Source organism: Grus americana, chromosome 16 (assembly GCF_028858705.1).
Source record: "Grus americana isolate bGruAme1 chromosome 16, bGruAme1.mat, whole genome shotgun sequence".
Lineage (NCBI taxonomy): Eukaryota > Metazoa > Chordata > Aves > Gruiformes > Gruidae > Grus > Grus americana.
Genome location: NC_072867.1, coordinates 4,795,253 through 4,812,258, shown reverse-complemented (window position 1 = coordinate 4,812,258; position 17,006 = coordinate 4,795,253). Strand labels below are relative to the sequence as shown.

At 46.1% G+C, this 17,006-nt stretch overlaps 1 protein-coding gene across 5 annotated transcripts in view; it reads left to right on the top strand.

Annotated features, from left to right (window-relative positions):
* The window catches only part of TPCN1 (two pore segment channel 1), a 48,525-nt gene that overhangs the window by 26,223 nt on the left and 5,296 nt on the right, over positions 1–17,006 (top strand). For all 5 annotated transcript variants that reach the window (XM_054844022.1, XM_054844024.1, XM_054844027.1 and 2 more), the window contains 20 exons: positions 218–306; positions 897–931; positions 1,529–1,587; positions 2,375–2,474; positions 3,334–3,450; positions 4,253–4,377; positions 5,638–5,686; positions 5,891–5,954; positions 6,977–7,021; positions 8,119–8,175; positions 8,265–8,318; positions 9,815–9,887; positions 10,123–10,230; positions 11,461–11,532; positions 12,367–12,456; positions 13,269–13,384; positions 14,079–14,125; positions 14,689–14,757; positions 15,174–15,258; positions 16,780–16,916. In XM_054844022.1, the coding sequence (XP_054699997.1) occupies positions 218–306; positions 897–931; positions 1,529–1,587; positions 2,375–2,474; positions 3,334–3,450; positions 4,253–4,377; positions 5,638–5,686; positions 5,891–5,954; positions 6,977–7,021; positions 8,119–8,175; positions 8,265–8,318; positions 9,815–9,887; positions 10,123–10,230; positions 11,461–11,532; positions 12,367–12,456; positions 13,269–13,384; positions 14,079–14,125; positions 14,689–14,757; positions 15,174–15,258; positions 16,780–16,916 (1,591 nt within the window). The remainder of the gene's footprint in view (positions 1–217; positions 307–896; positions 932–1,528; positions 1,588–2,374; positions 2,475–3,333; positions 3,451–4,252; positions 4,378–5,637; positions 5,687–5,890; positions 5,955–6,976; positions 7,022–8,118; positions 8,176–8,264; positions 8,319–9,814; positions 9,888–10,122; positions 10,231–11,460; positions 11,533–12,366; positions 12,457–13,268; positions 13,385–14,078; positions 14,126–14,688; positions 14,758–15,173; positions 15,259–16,779; positions 16,917–17,006) is intronic.

Sequence of the window (17,006 nt, the reverse complement as noted above, 5' to 3'; positions counted from 1 at the left end):
TTGCAGTACCTGAGAGCTGACTGCAAAGGACAGATAGGTAGCTTGGAAACAATCTTAATTTACCTAGCTTTGTACTTTTAATCCTTGGAGGGAGTGGGAAGAAAGTCCTCAAGTATGGTGTGTTGTTGGTTTTTGTTTGTGGGGGTTTTTTTCCCCCTGCTAACCCAGAGGAGAAAACATGCAAGTTTTAGTTTATTAAGGTTTTCTTATTTTTCAGAAATCTGCGACAGATCTTCCAGTCCCTCCCACCATTTATTGACATTCTTCTCCTCCTGCTTTTCTTCATGGTGATTTTTGCCATCCTGGGTGAGTTGTATTTATGGAAGGTGAAGTGATGCTCTTAACCAAAAAGCAACACAAACAGCCTGGATGAATATAAAGCTGGTCAGGTTTAGAGTCCTGCCAGGATCTTCTATTTATCCCATTTCATCTGCAATCATTTGGAAGGCAGAATGAAAGATCCAAAAAGTCTAGAAGCTGGGTATTTGATTTTGAGACAAAGTTCCTTTTGACGTCTTCCAGAGGAGTCTCTGATGTGTGTGTTTGCGGTTTCCAAGTTCTGTTTCCATCAGCTATTCCTCAATCTTGTAAGTTTAGTCTAAATTCCCACAAATGCATGTGTCTAGTGTACCTGCTACCGTCCTATACTCAAACCATCCCCACAAAGTTTGTTTTCCAAAAGGATCGGCGAAACTCCAATGACACATATTGGCAAATCTGTATGGAGAAGGCGGTCCAGACACTCTCCTCTTCATGGTGTCAGAGAGGGCTTACTCTTAGTGTCACCTTCCCTTTGGGAACAGAGACTCACCGCTCTGCTGCTTGCCATTAAACAGACTTTATTTTTATTCTTTCCTCCTTTCTTCTCTCCTCCTCTACCTTCACTGCTTCTCTAGGTTTTTACTTGTTTTCTCCTAACCACTCGGATCCGGTGAGTATCACTGATTCTTTCATCTGAAGCTTGAGTCCCATTTTGACATGCTTAAGGATCAAACATGACTGTGTAGACGTAGTTTATTCTTGTGTGGTGGCCTGGGAGGCCAGATGCTAGCTGCTCGGAGGCTAACTGGCAGTTTTACCCTGGTTTACCCCCTGCTGAGAAGGAAGACGGTGCAGAGAACTTCCTCCAAGCCACGATGTCCCGAAGGGAACATTCAGAGTTGTTCCTTGTTCTTGGTGTCATTCAATCAAACGAGCCACCTGCCGCTGTCCCCAGGGGAGGAAGGTGTCTGGGTGATAGCTCGGCCACCTCAGGCTGTGGCTGTCAGAGTCCAGCAGCCACCAGTTCCTGCTGGTCCAGAGCGTGTAGCTTGCTGGGAGTAACTACTACAAAAATGTGTAGATGAGCTTTTAATTGATTTAACTCTTCAGGGACCTTTAAAAAGGACCGGTGCTGAAGTGCCCTTTCCCTAGGGGAGGCATCAGGGAATTGTAGAAGTGCCTGTGGGTGGGTGGGTTGGTTGGTTTTTGAATGAAATGTGACTACGAAATTCAGCTTACGTTTTGTCATGGGCATTTTTTCTTTCAGTACTTCAATACTTTAGAGAACAGCCTCGTGAATCTCTTTGTGCTTTTGACCACTTCAAAGTAAGTTCGTGCTCTTCTAGCTCAGTCTTTCCCTTTGTCCTCAAAGAATTCTAGCAGAGCCAAGGGTTTATTTGCAGAAATGCTCTGTCTCCAAATGTGACCCCTTTCCTCTGCATGAGAGAGATATTTCCTGGGTCAACCTGCATGGGAAGAACTGGTATTTCATTTTGATTTAGGACACTGTGACCTCAGATGCAGAGTTATCTCTAAGTGACTCAGACCACTTCATCACTGTGAGGGCAATAAGGGGGGAAACGGCTTTATTAGGCCTTGGTCCAAGAAGGGAAAGTTTCTATTTGTGCTCATTTGTCAGCAGACAGTTTGCTATTGTGAAGGGACTTCCTATTCCTCTGCTTCGGTTCACCTATCTGCTAGGAAAAGGGGATAACAACAGCGGGTAAATATTGATCTGCTGTCAGGGAGAGCTCTGAGGATTAGAAAATTAGCAAAGGATGGAATAAATCTTAGGTCGTAACACTTACACCAAGGCTGTATTGCTGTTGTTGCTAAGTGTCAAAGCACAACCCTTAGCCACGTTACAAATGCCCTTTTGCCCATTTGGTTTTGGGGATGTGCAAGGCATGTGCTTTTCGTATTTTTTTTTCCTCATCATGCCTCCATGTTCTTGCTGCTCACTGTGTCATGAGCAACCACATGTTTTGCAGAAACGTGGAGATCTTTGGATGCGAGTTTACACACATGCCTGTGTCCTGTGCCTCTTGCCTTTGTAGTGGGAAGTCTAGCATGAGCTATTAGGTGCTTAAACTTGTGTCTTTTTTGGGTGCAGTTTCCCTGATGTGATGATGCCGTCTTATGCCCGGAACCCCTGGTCCTGTGTCTTCTTCATAGTGTACCTCTCCATTGAGCTGTACTTCATCATGAACTTGGTAAGATGCCTGATGAAGCACTTCCCTCTGCCTGACTTTGGAGCTCATTGGCCAGCAGAGCCTTCCCATTCCCGAGAGTGCTCTGTAATAATCTGAGACTCCTTGGCAGAATACTTCTAGAAGTAGCAGCTTTGCTACAGATAGAACTCTTTTAATGTTTAACCACAAGGAACTGAACTAAATCACGGAAAATGGAATGATACGAGTATCTTTCAGCTTCTCTCACATTAATATCCTGCTTGGAGTGACGTACTCGGTTGCATGAAATTTATTGTCCTTTTCTGTCTTAATTACTTATCATAAAATGGCATTTTATTATCTGGGCTTGCCTGAAATACTTTGTAAATCAGTTTGAAGGGTATGGTGAAATCGCTAAGTATGGCAGGACTTGAAGAGTGCTGATAACTGCAGTGTGAGAGTGTGAATTTTGACATGTGTTTGCCGAAGCTCCTGCAGAAGGGTGAGTCCAGAGAGCAGCCCTCCAAACCTGCTTTCCAGGAAGAGATCAGGGCATTTTAACAAACCTGTTAAAATACTGTTTTGAGTTGGCACGAGTGAGGTTTAGCCTTAGCTCTTAAAACCACTAGCAAGTGTTAGGAGGCCAGAAACGTCTGGACCTCTTTCAAAAAGCGGATTGGTGTGTGCGCAGCGTGCCTGGTGATCCCTTTGTGGGATCCCTTATGGCCAACGGGCCCTCACTGACTCGTTCTGCCTCAGTCAGTGTAGCACTTAGTGAATTCCTCCTGCAGGCAATGCCTCTCGTTGCCTCTCTAGACTGACGTTCCTGCCTGTTCAAGAAGCAGTAGCTGCAGAGGATAAGGATCAAAACATGACTTTCTCTCCTGTCTTCTCTCTGCAGCTTCTCGCTGTTGTGTTCGACACTTTCAATGACATCGAGAAGAGGAAGTTTAAGTCCTTGCTGCTGCACAAGCGCACGGCCATACAGCATGCGTACCGCTTGCTGATCACCAAACAGGTACAGGGCTTATATCTGTTTCTGGAGAAAAAACCAAAGCAGTCTGAATTTCAGCCCCATGTGAGATTATGGAAGTATCTTGGTAAAATGAGATAAATTTGTTCTGGAGTGCATGAGATCATTGATTTCTCTGATTCAGTGTGGGTCTCCTGAGGACTTACCTCTCAAGCACCACTACTTAAAGGAGGGGTGGGTCATACAAGTGAAGATACAGCACAGTTGCTAGATACTGCATGAGCGAATGGTGCAGAAACAGAAGTAATTCACCTACAAACAACTCTTTCTGGGGACGGAGCACTGAGGGAGAGGGTTGATTTCTTGCTTAACTTGTGGAGCAGGAATAGAAATAAGGCCCAAAAATAACTAACCCATTTCTAGTAGATTAGTTCATGTTTAGGGCACATTCTTTGTATGAACAGTTCCTGAGGAGTAACTCATTGTCTCAAAAAAGTGCCAGTAATGGGATCTGTTAGGCTGTCTACTAATTTCCCAAGAAGAGTGGTTGAACTCTGTCGCTTGGGGTGTCTGGTTGGACAATTTTCACATGATAGGGCAACAGGGAACAGCTCTGCATTTGCTGGAGGGACTGACTGCCAGGAGAGCTTTCTGATCTCTGTGCTCTGGGATAAGCTCAGTACGTTAAAGTAATAGCTTAGGGTGCTTTTGGGGCTTAGTTATAATGGCATCTTACGATAATGTAGAAATCCTGCTTAAAACAAATCCAGAGTGAGAATTAAATACGCTAGCCTCTGTGTGCTTCTGCCTGATGTCGCTGCTTATGACAACATTGCCTTGTTTCTAGAGGCCGTCTGGAATTTCCTTCAAGCACTTTGAAGGGCTGTTGCGGTTTTACAAGCCTCGGATGTGTGCCAGAGAGCGATATCTCACTTTCAAAGCACTGAATCAAAGCAATACTCCTTTAGTCAGGTAGGATGGTCTCACTGCTGCACCCAGAGCAGGGAAGTTGCTGACTCTCTGAAGCTAGGCTGTACTTCAGAGAGGATGGCTGGGTTTATGGAAGGAAACTTGCCTGGGATGTGGGAATAGAGTTATGCAATTGAAAGGATTTGTCTGGGAAGCAGGGAGCTTGGAGGGGTGGCTACCCTGAGAGTTGAGGTTTTTCTTGGGAGGTGATGGAGTTCCTGCGTGCCCTCTTGTGGATACAGCGCTCTGCTGGCAGTCACCAGGCAGCCTCCGTTTCCCATTTTTCCCTGCCAGAACAGAGGAGCGAGAAATTGAGGAACAGCATTAGAGCCTGCAAGGAGCATTTCTTCACACAGTGCAGCCTCGCAGCTTAATAAGTTTTTGTTTTTTCCAGCAGCTGGCTGTGTCCCCCAGGGTTTTGTTAATTAAAATCTGGTTCTGCTGGTGCTTTCAGGACTGTCATCCTCTGTGTTATGAGGCAGAGAATTACCATTCTGGTGGGTGGGTGCATCTAACTCCAGCCAGCATGGAAGCAGAGGGAATTAGTGCAGGAGACCTTCTCTTCCTTTGTTCTGGCCACAGACAGGCTGTGGAGTGAGTCTCCCATGAAACAGGTGCCGACGCTTCTCCTTAAAGTCAAATGCCACAGAGGACTGTTGAAAATGGCACAGGGAAAAAGACCGAGTTTTTGAATTTAGGCACCTAATGACACCACTAAGAGTCTGAAAAGTTCAGCGTCCTCCCTTTCAGACACCTAAAGCTGTTACAGGCCTGACCCTGAGCACCTAGACAGGCACTCATGTTTTATGAGTTTCTTTGCTTTCGTGTCCTTTTTCAAATTTCATTGTTGCCTTGAAAAGCAAATGTGCAAAGGTGCTAGAAAAGGACTGTACGAGTAATTAAGACAGTCCAAGACTTCTTCGCGAAGAGTAGTACAATCTCTGTCCCTTGGAGTTTGCTATCTAAGCCTCACATCTTTCCTCTCAGTGGTAAAATTGTGGAGTTCCGTAGAGCCAGAGTTTCCTCTGAGGGCTGTAGTGTTACAGAAGGAAGGCAGGCTTTGCACCCTGTTCTGGCTATCATCAGTCAGGAACCCTTGGCCCAATGGGGAAGAGGTCAGTGTTGAGTGATATCAACTGTGGCTGCGGTTCTAATAAGGAGTTAATAACTTCTAGGGACTCTCTACTGATGATGCGTGACAAGGACAATTAAGGATCTAATCACCTCGAAGGCTCTGATCAGGTGCTTCTTTCTGTTTTGCAGTCTAAAGGATTTTTACAATTTCTATGAAGTTGTTGGCTTAAAATGGAAGGTAAGTATTTATTGGGTGGAGAAGAGGGGAAGTGTGTGTGGGAGGGAGAGCAAAGGAGGCCAGTGATGCAAGAGAAGGTGGGTAAGAAACAAAGGTGATCTAAGAGAAGCAGATGGTGTGGGGATAAGGTGGGTCTCCATCACTGCACGTTTTTGGTATGGATGTAGCATTGACTACTTCTGATCATGGCTGTTCTGCTTCCAGGCAAAACGAAATCGCGAGCACTGGTTTGATGACCTTCCACGGACAGCATTCCTTATTTTTAAAGGTAACAGGCTGTGTTTTCTTGACAGCATGCGTTCAGCTAATAGGAAGAGCATTTCTTTACAAAAACAGGGCCCTCTGAAAGGACCTTCTCTTATGTCCCTGGTAAACAGCTGAGAGAAGGCCTCCTAACCAACTCTCTGTGTATTCAGAGCCTCCAAGGCCAGAGCCTTGTATTCAGAGTCTCCAAGGAAGACTTCTGTCACGTAAATATTCCCTGTGCTCTGACCCAAGGCCTGGCTTCCTTAAAATAAGAGACTTCTTGGCAGAAGCTCTGTAGTGATCCAGACCGTGAGGTCACGGAGGGCTGTATTCCTTGTTCAGCACAGAGGTTAGGGGATTTATGATTGCTGAATCTAGTGGAGATGATAGAGTTTCTCTCTGTGCCCAGGCAGCAACTCACAGTGGTGATTGTGGAGTGGGATTTGTGTTTTCACAAAAGCTTCCTAGTCCCAAGATGTGGTTGCAGCACTTGTACAGGTCAAGTGCAGCTGCTCAGGAAGGGGAGAGAGGTCTGAAATACCCATCAGTGTAATCTGTCTTGCAAATGTGATTTATCTCCCATGTCCCAGGTTTCCAGACTGAATGTAGCCATTCAGAAATAAGAATTTATCTGCAGTTCTTTTTCAGTGTTGTATGCTAGTGGGAAACAGTTAACACCATCTGGATCCAAACACAGCTGCCGTAGGAGTCCTACATATATCTCTGCTGATGCACTCAACTCTCCTTGACAGCATATGTGTTGTTCCAAACACGGGCAGTGCTTCGGCAGCTGCATTTACCTCTGTCCACACCACAGAACTAGTACGGGGTGGGGGGGAAGGCATCTCAGGGGTTAAGGCTAGTGAGTGTGCTGCTGCTAAAATTCTAGAGGAAATTTGAACTCAGTCCCAAGAAGTAAAAGTTAATAATCTGCTAATCTGTCTAGCTTCTGTGCTGAGGAGTGGTATGAAAAATGTCTCTGAGGAGAAGCTAGAGGAATCTGTGTGCGTAAACATTTGTTTTGTCATACTTTCCTTCATGCAGGCATCAACATCCTTGTGAACTCCCGCGTGTTCCAATACACCATGTGTAAGTAGAAGTAATGCGCTGTCTCTCTGCTAGGCTCCCTTGATCATGTGGATCTGGTGTGCTGTGTCTGCCAGCTCTCGCAAGGACTTAGCGTGGTGGGGCCTGGTCTTTGGTCTGAGCCGTGGCTCATGTACAAATCTGGGAGTTTTGGCAGAGGGGGAGGGAACTGCATACTCATACCGACCACTGCTGCAGCCTGGACTCAGCTCTCGCTGCGTCCAGTCTTCCGGAGAGGCTCGTTGGTTCGCTCCTTTATAACACGCTTGGGGGGGTCTGATTCTGTAGGAGTCAGCTTGTTGGCTTTAGGTACGTTGGTGGCTAGCTTTCACCACCCTTGAGATTTTTATCTTGCAGTTGAAGGATGCTGGGTAAGGAACTTGCTTTGCCAGTCAACCACCTTCTTCTGTTCACACTTGAGAAGGTGCAAGCATCCTCGTTGCTGGAGGGATTGCTTGGCAACTGTACTGTCTGCGAGAATGATTCTGTACTGCTCTTCTCTAGAGGAGAAAGAGTGCTTACTCGTGGTGCTACTTCCTGTGTTCTAAATGATCTGTTCCTAATCCGTAATTTGGGGGTTTTTTTGAATGTTGGAGAAGTTTTTTTTAAATTGGGATGCTAAACTGAAGAGGGTAGGGTGAAGAGATCTGAGTGAAAAGGAGAGGTCCTGCCCCTTCAGTTCTCAGGATTGGAATGTTGGGGAGCAGCGACAGATCCAAGCCAATGGGGCTTTGTCCTGCACTGTTGGGGACCCAGTGGTTCTCGAGATCTTGTTCCAGAACTAGGAGGAAGCTGAAATATGGATGCAGTGCCTTCATCTTCAGAAGGAAACAAAACTAAAATAAAACAATGGTCTGAATCATACTCAAACATTTTTACTCATAATTATCTTATATTCTGCTATGTATTGAGCATCTGTTAAAGGCCTGGGAAAAGTCAGGGTAGAAGACTCTCCCCAGGTTATGAGTTCAGTTTTGTTCATTGAATTGGAAACAATGACCCTGCCACTTGTCCTGTATGGTACGTTTTTGTTAGCCTAGGAAATGAATGTCCTCTGGTCCAGGAGTGTCTTTGCTATGAGTTTTTACTTTGCTTTCCAGATACTGTGGTGGCTGTGAATGGAATTTGGATTCTTGTTGAAACCTTCATGCTGCAAGGTAGGAAACATCGCAGCTTGTTTCTTGACTACGATGCTGGGGGATTGAAAAAAGGGAAGGCTAGAAAAAGTTGTTCTTGTGTCTTGCAGGAGGGAATTTCTTTTCCAGAAACGTCCCATGGAGCTACATAGTCTTCCTCACAAGTAAGCTGATGCCTCCCAACAGAGCTGTGTCATTTCATAAGCAGTCGGGAGGTGAATAGACAACTCTGTTCCCGGAAGATTATTCATTTTGAAGTCAAAACTTAGCCACAGATGTACAGACTCCATCTAGAACAATGCTGTGCCTAGCAGGGATTGTCAGCATCCGCACAGACCCGTGTGAACGCTGCCGCACTGTTACACAGCTCACTACACTGCTGCAGTCTGGGGAGCCTCTTACCTCTGGTGCAACTCTCTGCAAAAGCTGCTCTATTACTCTTAAAGCTGGCTTCAGCCCTGAGAGCAGAATAGCCTCGTTTGTTAGGCACAGCGTGCAACGTGATAAGCTCCTCCAGACTTGTGATGGCTCTGTGTGGAGTTGCTCACGTTGCTCCATGCTGCACCGGCTATTCCAGGAGGCATTACGAGCTCTGATCTGATTGCAGCTGTGAGCTGGCGCTCTGCCACACAAAGCAAAGCAAGTCTTGTTGGAGCACAGAGTGCAGGGACACGCTGAGGAGAAGACTGAAAGGACTAGATGAACTAGTTGATGAGCTGAGTTTTCTAATTGAACATCGTTCCCTCTGTGAACATGTACCTTAGTCTTCCTTTTCAGCCCAAGTATAAGCAATTCTTTGTGTGCTGGTTCATTGCACTGCCACAGAACTCTGCAGTGATGTGAATTCACTTCCCTTCTCCTACCAGTGTCTCTTGCTCAAGGAGAAGCAAGATACAGCTCTACTGAATGAAAATAGAGTGTAAAACTGCAGGCAGGAGGTTCTTTGGAGATTCTAGGACATGTTGCTAACCTCTTATTTGACTGCTGGGTAGCTCTAGGGTTAGCTCTAGTGCTTCCCTGGCCGTTAGTCTTCAAAGCACTTGTTATGAAGTTTGAAGGCAGAGGCACTCTGCAATGCTTCTTTTCACAAGGATGTTGTCATCCAGCTCTTCTCTTTGCTCCTCTCCCACCCCCCTCCTTGGAACCTCGAAAGATTTTGGGATGACAAACAGGGCATCATCACGTTATTTTGGTGTTCTTTAACATACAGGCCCACAAGATGCTGCCAGGGCAGAGGGTGAAAGTAGATGGCTCTTCTTTGAAAGGATTTCTCCCTGCAGGTCAAGGCGAGGCTATGGGATGTGGATATGTTCCAGTGAGATAGAAGGAATGAAATGGGCAGGACTGAATTACCTGTACTGCTTTCTGGCCTTTCCTATGGGAGCTTGTGCCTCAACATTTATAGTGTGTCAGCCAACTAAGTGTTTTGTAGATTGCTCTGGGAGAAATCACCATGAATACAGGAAAATGTGTTGATTTGGAGGGAAAAATGTTCTCTTTGGCATCTCACCGAGAATAAGGAGGATGGGTGGGGGTCTCTTAAACCTAGGTTCAGAAGTCCTGTGCTCAAAGCACCACACATCTTTGAGGGCAAGCCTTTGCATAAGCCCTCCTCGTGATGCTGCTTATTTCTGACCGTGGCTGTCATCTTGTTTCACAGTCTATGGCGTGGAGCTGCTCCTTAAGACCACTGGACTGGGGCCCGTTGAGTACCTGTCCTCGGGTTGGAATCTGTAAGTGCGCACTGATGTTGTTGAGAGAGTGGTGGTGAAATTTGTTGGGTTAGAAAGACCAACTTCTGAGATGAGTTTTTAGCCCTGTAGACAAGGCCATCAGCAGGCTATTATAATTCTGCTGCCTTTGACCTTGTGCATCTTGTTAGGCTGGAGCAGCACCAAGTACCTCTCCTCTGCTGGAACACTAGTGATAAATCATTGCTCGTACTTTATTTTATTCTTTTCTTTCCAGCTTTGACTTCTCAGTCACCCTGTTTGCATTTTTGGGGCTCATGGCACTGGCATTTAACATGGAGCCATTCTACTTCATTGTGGTCTTGCGACCTCTTCAGCTGCTGAGGTGAGACGGGAAGGCTGCGGGGGGATATGGAGAGCAGGTGGGGAAGAAAACAGCCAGGCTGGTTTTCCATCAGTCCAGTTGGGGACCGAGCTCCTTCCCAGGAGAGGGCAAGGATTGCTCTGTGGGTATGTGACCATGGCAAACAGGAATTGCGTGGGGTAATGAGATTAGCCAGAGTTATCAAAACGAACGATAACAAAAACTTGGGATGGGATATGAAACCCCATGCTTTGGAGCTTAAGCTGATCTCTAATAGAGATCAAGGGATTTACCGGGGGCAGATTATCCTGTGCCTGCCTTCGTGGGGTTCTTACACCTCCTCTAAATTGTCTGATGCTGTTCAGAGAAAAGCTCTTCTGTCAGGGTGAGACAGTCTGAGCCAGTTTAATAATTTCCATTGAATTACCAGAAATTACAGTTTTCAAAGGATGCTGCTTTCTAGGGTGAAGTACAACCCTGCTGTAACTGCATCTCACACTTTAAGCAAGACCGCAGCCTGTAACCTCTCTGCAGCTCAGTAAGATGGGTCCGATTAACCCTCTCACTTCGAGCCTGTTACGGAGGCACACTCACCTTCGCAGAACACTTTGAGAGCCATGGGTGGAAGGCATTTGGGGCAAACTGTTGTTACAAGTTAATGTAATTTAGCTCTTCAGTGAGGATTTAAAGAACACTTTATGACACTCAAGGGGGGAAAAAAAAATAAAAACGTTTTCTCTGTTGCTCCCCTGCCAAAGCCTGTGTTTGGCAGCTGTGTTTCTCTGTAAAGGCTGATGGAGTTGCCAAATCTTAAATTAGCAGGCACAATGTAGTTTTCTTTCATCAATTTTTATTGGGTCATGGGGGAAACACAGAAAAGCTTGTGTCTGAGGAAAGGAGTAATGAATCCTGACCCTGTACACAGTTTAAGTTCTTGTGATTTTTTTTTTAATTACTTTTTTTTAAATAGCTAGCTATGCATCACGCTGTAAGAAGACGTAGACTTTTCCTTGAGATTCCTCAATCCTGTAAATGCTTAGTTGAATGTGTCCTAAACATTCAGATGGGACAGCGGGACGTTGTTAGGTGAGCAGAGACCACTTGAGGAAGAGCAGATCCTGTGAGTTTGATGTGAGGAAGCCTTACTGTTTGTTGCTCTGGGAGGTACAGCCAACTGGGGATACTCTCTTTAACTATTCTCAACAACACCAGGAAAGTCGTGTGTAGGTAACAACTGACTTCTCCTTTCAGGCTCTTTAAATTGAAGAAACGCTACAGAAATGTCCTGGACACTATGTTTGAGTTGTTCCCCCGGATGGCCAGGTACTAACTTCTCTTTGGGTGATGGTGGGGAGAGGGGAGTGGAGGTTTAATGTCTAGGGCTGGGGTCAGGGTAGGGACCTGTCAAACCTGTAAAGGTGTTTATGCTCTGATCTGTCTATAGATTGTTACTGATTCTGCCGTGTGCTGCGGTGGGGTGTTAATCTTCTAATTTGTTGGAGCAGTATGTGATAAGCAACACTCCAGCACCTTGGGCCTCCTCCTGCTTTTGTGTTAGGAGAATAACTAAAAGTTGATGCTTGTTTAATTTTTCTCCCCCATCCCAGCTTTTCGTGAGAGAGGAGGCCCATTTGGGAGGAATGTTGGCATGAATATACTCGGCCCCTGTCCTGAGTACAGCCACTCGAGAGCATTATTGTGAAATGGTGGGGCGGAAGGAGCTTGGTGTTTGAGTGGGACATCCTCAGACCTTATTCCCTTGAAGGAGAGCTGAGCAGAGCATGTTAGCTAGAGAACCCTGTTCTTGGCACAGTCCCTGCACCCAAGGACGTGGAGAGGGCAGAACCAGTGTGTGTTGTTCTTTAATAAAGAAACAGAGACACACACGTTTGTTTACCAGAAAAAGACAGACTGGGAGGGAATCCAGGCTGCTCTTTAGTTTCTCTCTTCAGCAAGTGGCAAGCTCCTTGTCCAAGGACTTCTTGAATGAGAGCAGGCAGAGAACCGCAGAGCCACAGTGGCAGGGAGGGTGGTCTGGGGTTTTCAGTGCTGCTTCCCATCCGTTGGAAATTCCTTCCAGAGCAACCAGCCTGTGACTTTGTGTTTCCCTGCCTTAGCAACTCAATAGCACAGTACTCTTTCTGTTTTTGCCTCCAGCCTGGGTTTAACCCTGCTGATCTTCTACTATTGCTTTGCCATTGTTGGCATGGAGTTCTTTGCTGGTGTGGTCTACCCGAACTGCTGCAAGTGAGTACCGCAAATCCATCCCCCTCTGCAGTGGGTTTGGTGCAAAGCCAGCAGCAGTGAGCTCTGGCAGCGCTCTCTCCCTGTGGAGAAGGGGCCAGAAGATGGGTCTGAATGGGGCTTTCCAACTAAAGCAACGTGCTGGGAGAATCTAGGGGAGACACTTCACTTCTCTGAGTAACATTGGATTACGTGGCTTTTGCATTGTATTTGGAAGTGGAGAGACTTCTGTGGTGGGCTTGGCTGGTTTTAACGAGCTCTGTAAGTCACATCAGGTACCTGCACTGGGAGGACTTCTTCATGGTACTGTGGCTGGAAACTCTTGTAACAACTGCTGTAGAGCAAAGTTGAGATTTTTGTCATGGTGATGCCAGAGTTGCTCTGCCAGATGTGTGACATATTTAGGCCTCACTTTACACAAGATAAATTTACCTGGTCTCAGAAGCTAAGCTGTCCTGTCCCCCTCCCCGCCCGCCCCCCCCCCCCCCTTTTTTTTTTTCTTTATCTTAAATGGTGGCAGACCACTTGGAAATGCCAAGCTTTAAGGGTGTGAGCCAAGGAGTCTGACTCAAACACTCGGGTTTCTCTGGTATAATATTTGCTGAATGATTAGAAAGTCTCCGTGTGGGCCCTGGGCTTGTGCTGAGCTGTGAAGGACAGAGGCTCTCTTTAAGAGAAAAAGGCAAGTGTTGGCCAAGAGGTAGAAACTGCCACCTTGCTGACCACCTTATAAGTGTTTTGGTATTTATAACCCTTGAGATTTTCTTGGCTTTTCCAGTTCCCTTCTCATTCCTTGTCCTGGTTTCTCCAACTAGCACAAGCACAGTCGCAGATTCCTACCGCTGGGTGAATCACACAGTTGGCAACAAGACGGTTGTGGAAGAAGGTTATTACTATCTCAACAACTTTGACAACATTTTGAACAGCTTTGGTAAGGGAAATTTTGTCCATAGCAAAGACTATTCCTTAGTGCATCTGTGTTCCTGCAGAGCTGATGGCAGGACTGTAATGCTCATGTAAGCCTGGGACTCTCCCGGAGTCCTACTAATGCACCTCAAACACTCAGCATCCTGCTCTTTCTGCCTGGAGAACTCCAGCTGACTAATTGTGCCATGACTGTTTTGCAACGTAAGCAGACATCTCTTAAAGCCAGCAGATCTATTTTGACTGGTGATCAAACCAGACTTCCAGAGATATTTAAGGAGGGCTTTAAGTCACTACCCTTCTAAAGAACCACTAGCGATGCTAATACATTTCTTTGAACCCACTGATGAAGAATAATTTGAATGTGTTGATCATTCTCTGTGATTTTTCTTAATGTGTGAGCAGAGAAATCTCCTGGAGAATTCAGAGGTCTCTGGTGGAAAGAGTCAGGTCTGTTTCTGAGTCTTTTAAGAAATATAGATTAAGCCATGCTTCTGGTTCTGTGGATCTAACCCCCTTTGTCTGAAGTAATTGTAGTGATGAGGGTCTGCATTCTGTCTCCGGATTTGCTGGCTGTATTGAAACTTTGGTGTCTTGTGCCGGTCTTCCCTGTGTAATACTTTGTCTAAGAATCACTGTAAAGTAGGTCAGGATGTATAAAGCAATACTCTGTATTTTTTTTTTCTCCCACTTGTATACAGTCACGCTGTTCGAGCTGACAGTCGTCAATGACTGGTACATCATCATGGTAAGTAAACCTCAGCTACCTTATGTGTGTAGACAGCACAGACTCTTTGCCAGTTGAGCTAGATCTTCCACGCCACCACTGTTTTCTTCCCCTGGTGACCGGAGATGGGCCCAACACTGTCACTTGTTGTTGCCAGACATCTTTTGGTCCTGATCGTTGGGTGGCATTTGACCTCTGGCATGCTGCTGGGCATGTTTTCTTGGGAATCTCGACCAGCCCTCAGGCCAGGTTTCGCAATCTGGACAAGTACAGTCACTCTGTATTCCAGCTTGTCACCCTGCTGTCCAGGCTGTGTTCTCATAGCAGCAATGGCTCTTCCAGCCACAAGCTTTAACTGTTCTGTGTGTTTGCATATAGGAACCTCTCTTTTCAGCTTGAGAGGCAGATTAGCTGCCAGGACCAGCTGGGGCATTGAGCACTGCACCAGCAGTCCCCGGAGCTAACCGTGGAGCCAAGAAGGAGAGAGAGATTGTGTTTATGCTGCTTTATGTCTGTTGGCAAGCAGTTAACAGCAGACTCTCCATTCTTTTGTGCACTACTGCCTTCTTCCCTCCCCTCTTTAGGAAGGGGTGACATCCCAAACCACTCACTGGAGCCGTCTTTACTTCATGATCTTCTATATTGTGACCATGGTAGGTTTCTGGATGTGCTTCATGCATCAAATGGTGGGGATGAGGAGGGGAGACAGCTTTTACTGTGTTCCAGAGGGAGCTTCCATCCCTAAAGGAGGACAACTTTGCTCTTCTACATAAATGTCTTCCAGAAGAAGGTGTGAGTCCACCTCATTTGCAGAAAGTTGTTGAATTTATGGGCATTGACAGAGCTGATGCTGCACAAATCTGGGCCTGGGGTCAGGACTAGGGCAGCACAAGAGTTTTGTTAGCAGTTTACTCACAGGTAGATGTGCAACATGCATCCCCTGTGCCATGGATTTGCTGGGGAGCACAGAGTTGAAGCACAGACCAAATGCTCAGCTTCTTGATGAATTGGGCTGGAAGAATCCCCCAGCAGCAGCCTCCTGATCTCTTCTGTTCATGTCCTCTCCCAGGTGGTGATGACAATCATCGTGGCTTTTATTCTGGATGCTTTTGTCTTCCGCATGAACTACACTCGGAAGAACCGAGATTCAGAAGGTCAGAACTGAGACTGGTTTATCTACAGCATTGTGTCTTCTCTCCCTGGTGTCTTATGTCTGTAGGAAAGAATGGGATGGGCCAGCAAAGACCACATTTTTGGTTTTAGCCTGACTTCCTAAGCTCATTCTTACGCTTTTCTGTGATATTTCTATCTGGCCTTTCTGCTCTGCCCCTCATCTCTCCCCCAGCACATATGGTGGGTTTTTATATATATGTATGTGTGTGTGTGTGTGTGTGTTTATGTATGTATGCAGTTTTTTCTATGTGTGTGCACACATGTATAAACTTCAACTGCTTGAGCCATTTCAACCAAATTATTTGACGATAGGAAGGCCACGTGCATTTCATGAAAGAAATCTAGGAAACATTACAGCAACAATGTAGCAGAGCTCAACAAGAGACCTTACAGGAAGGGAGGGTGATTTTTCTTTTCACCAATTTCCCTTTTTCACTAATACACTCCCTGGCACCAGAACGTGTCTCCAAGTGGCTTGTCCAGCATTCAGGCACCAAAACGCTGGATCCGAGTGGTTTGCCAGCACTGTTTGCCATGACGCGGGTGACAATGGATGCTGCCTGTCCAGTTCTCTCCACATCTCCCAGTTGTACTTAGACTGGTGACTACATGCTGGTGTTGGACGTGCCTTTCAGTACCTTTTAGGAACCGACAGTGACTAGTGTCTTCATCTCCTCACCACTGTGAGTCATCAGTTTTACTCACTGTCCTTTGTCTCCTGAGCTGGGTGTCTGCAACTGCATGTAACTTCACGACCTGCTAATTTAGGTGCCATAAACACCTTTATCTCTACAGCCCTTCTCCTGATATTCCTTCAAGTGATCTGCACCCAGACTTTGCTATTCATTCTCCGTGCAGACTCACGATAATAATTCTTTACACTTTTCTGCAGGAAGGAGATACAGCTACTGCACTCATACGTTTAATACCAGAGAATCTTCCCCGCCAAAATGTGATGAAGGCTCCAGCCATGGGAGTAGCTTTGATCAGCCCCTCATCTGTCTGAGGTGCCAGAAGATCAAATTTGTGTGGCGCAGGCCCGTAGGAGCCAGGCGTTGTCAGTTAAAGAAATGCTCCCTCCTGCACCCAGTTTGAAGGGTGCAGTGAAAGACTTTTGAACTTTTTGAACTCCCAAGCTGTGTTAGGCAGTTGAAGGTCAAAAGGCAGCAATTCCTGGGTGATTATTTGCTTTCCTAGTTAATTTACAGGCACGCAAAAAGCCACAAGTGTTTTTTTTTTTTTTTTTTTAAGATACTGAGGAGCCTGATGTTTTAAAAAGCTGAGATGCTTGCTGGCCCTACACACTAGTTAACTCCTTCCCTGCCTTGTTGGGGGACAAGGACGTACAATTTCTAGTCACAAAACTAGGTACAGACTGTGCCTGACATCTGGCTTGGTCCTGTGTGCTGTTAAACTTTGCCTTTCAGGATTATCATAGCGGCTGATGTTCATCTTGGAGACTTTTTTTTTTTAAATTCTCTTTCTTTTTCTTACCTCTCCAGAAGACAACGGCATTGTGCTGGAGAAGGAGATCTCCAAAGAGGAAGTGGTTGGCATAATTGAGCTGTACAAGCGGAGTTCAGCTGCCGCTGAAACTGCTCAGCTGCAGAAGATGGTTTTGCAGATGGATAAATATGGGGTAAGAGGAAACACTTAGTGCACGTTCTTGGCTTCAGGGGAGGGAGGCATGCCGGGGCCACAAACGCCTTTTTGCTGTCTTAAGAGAGAA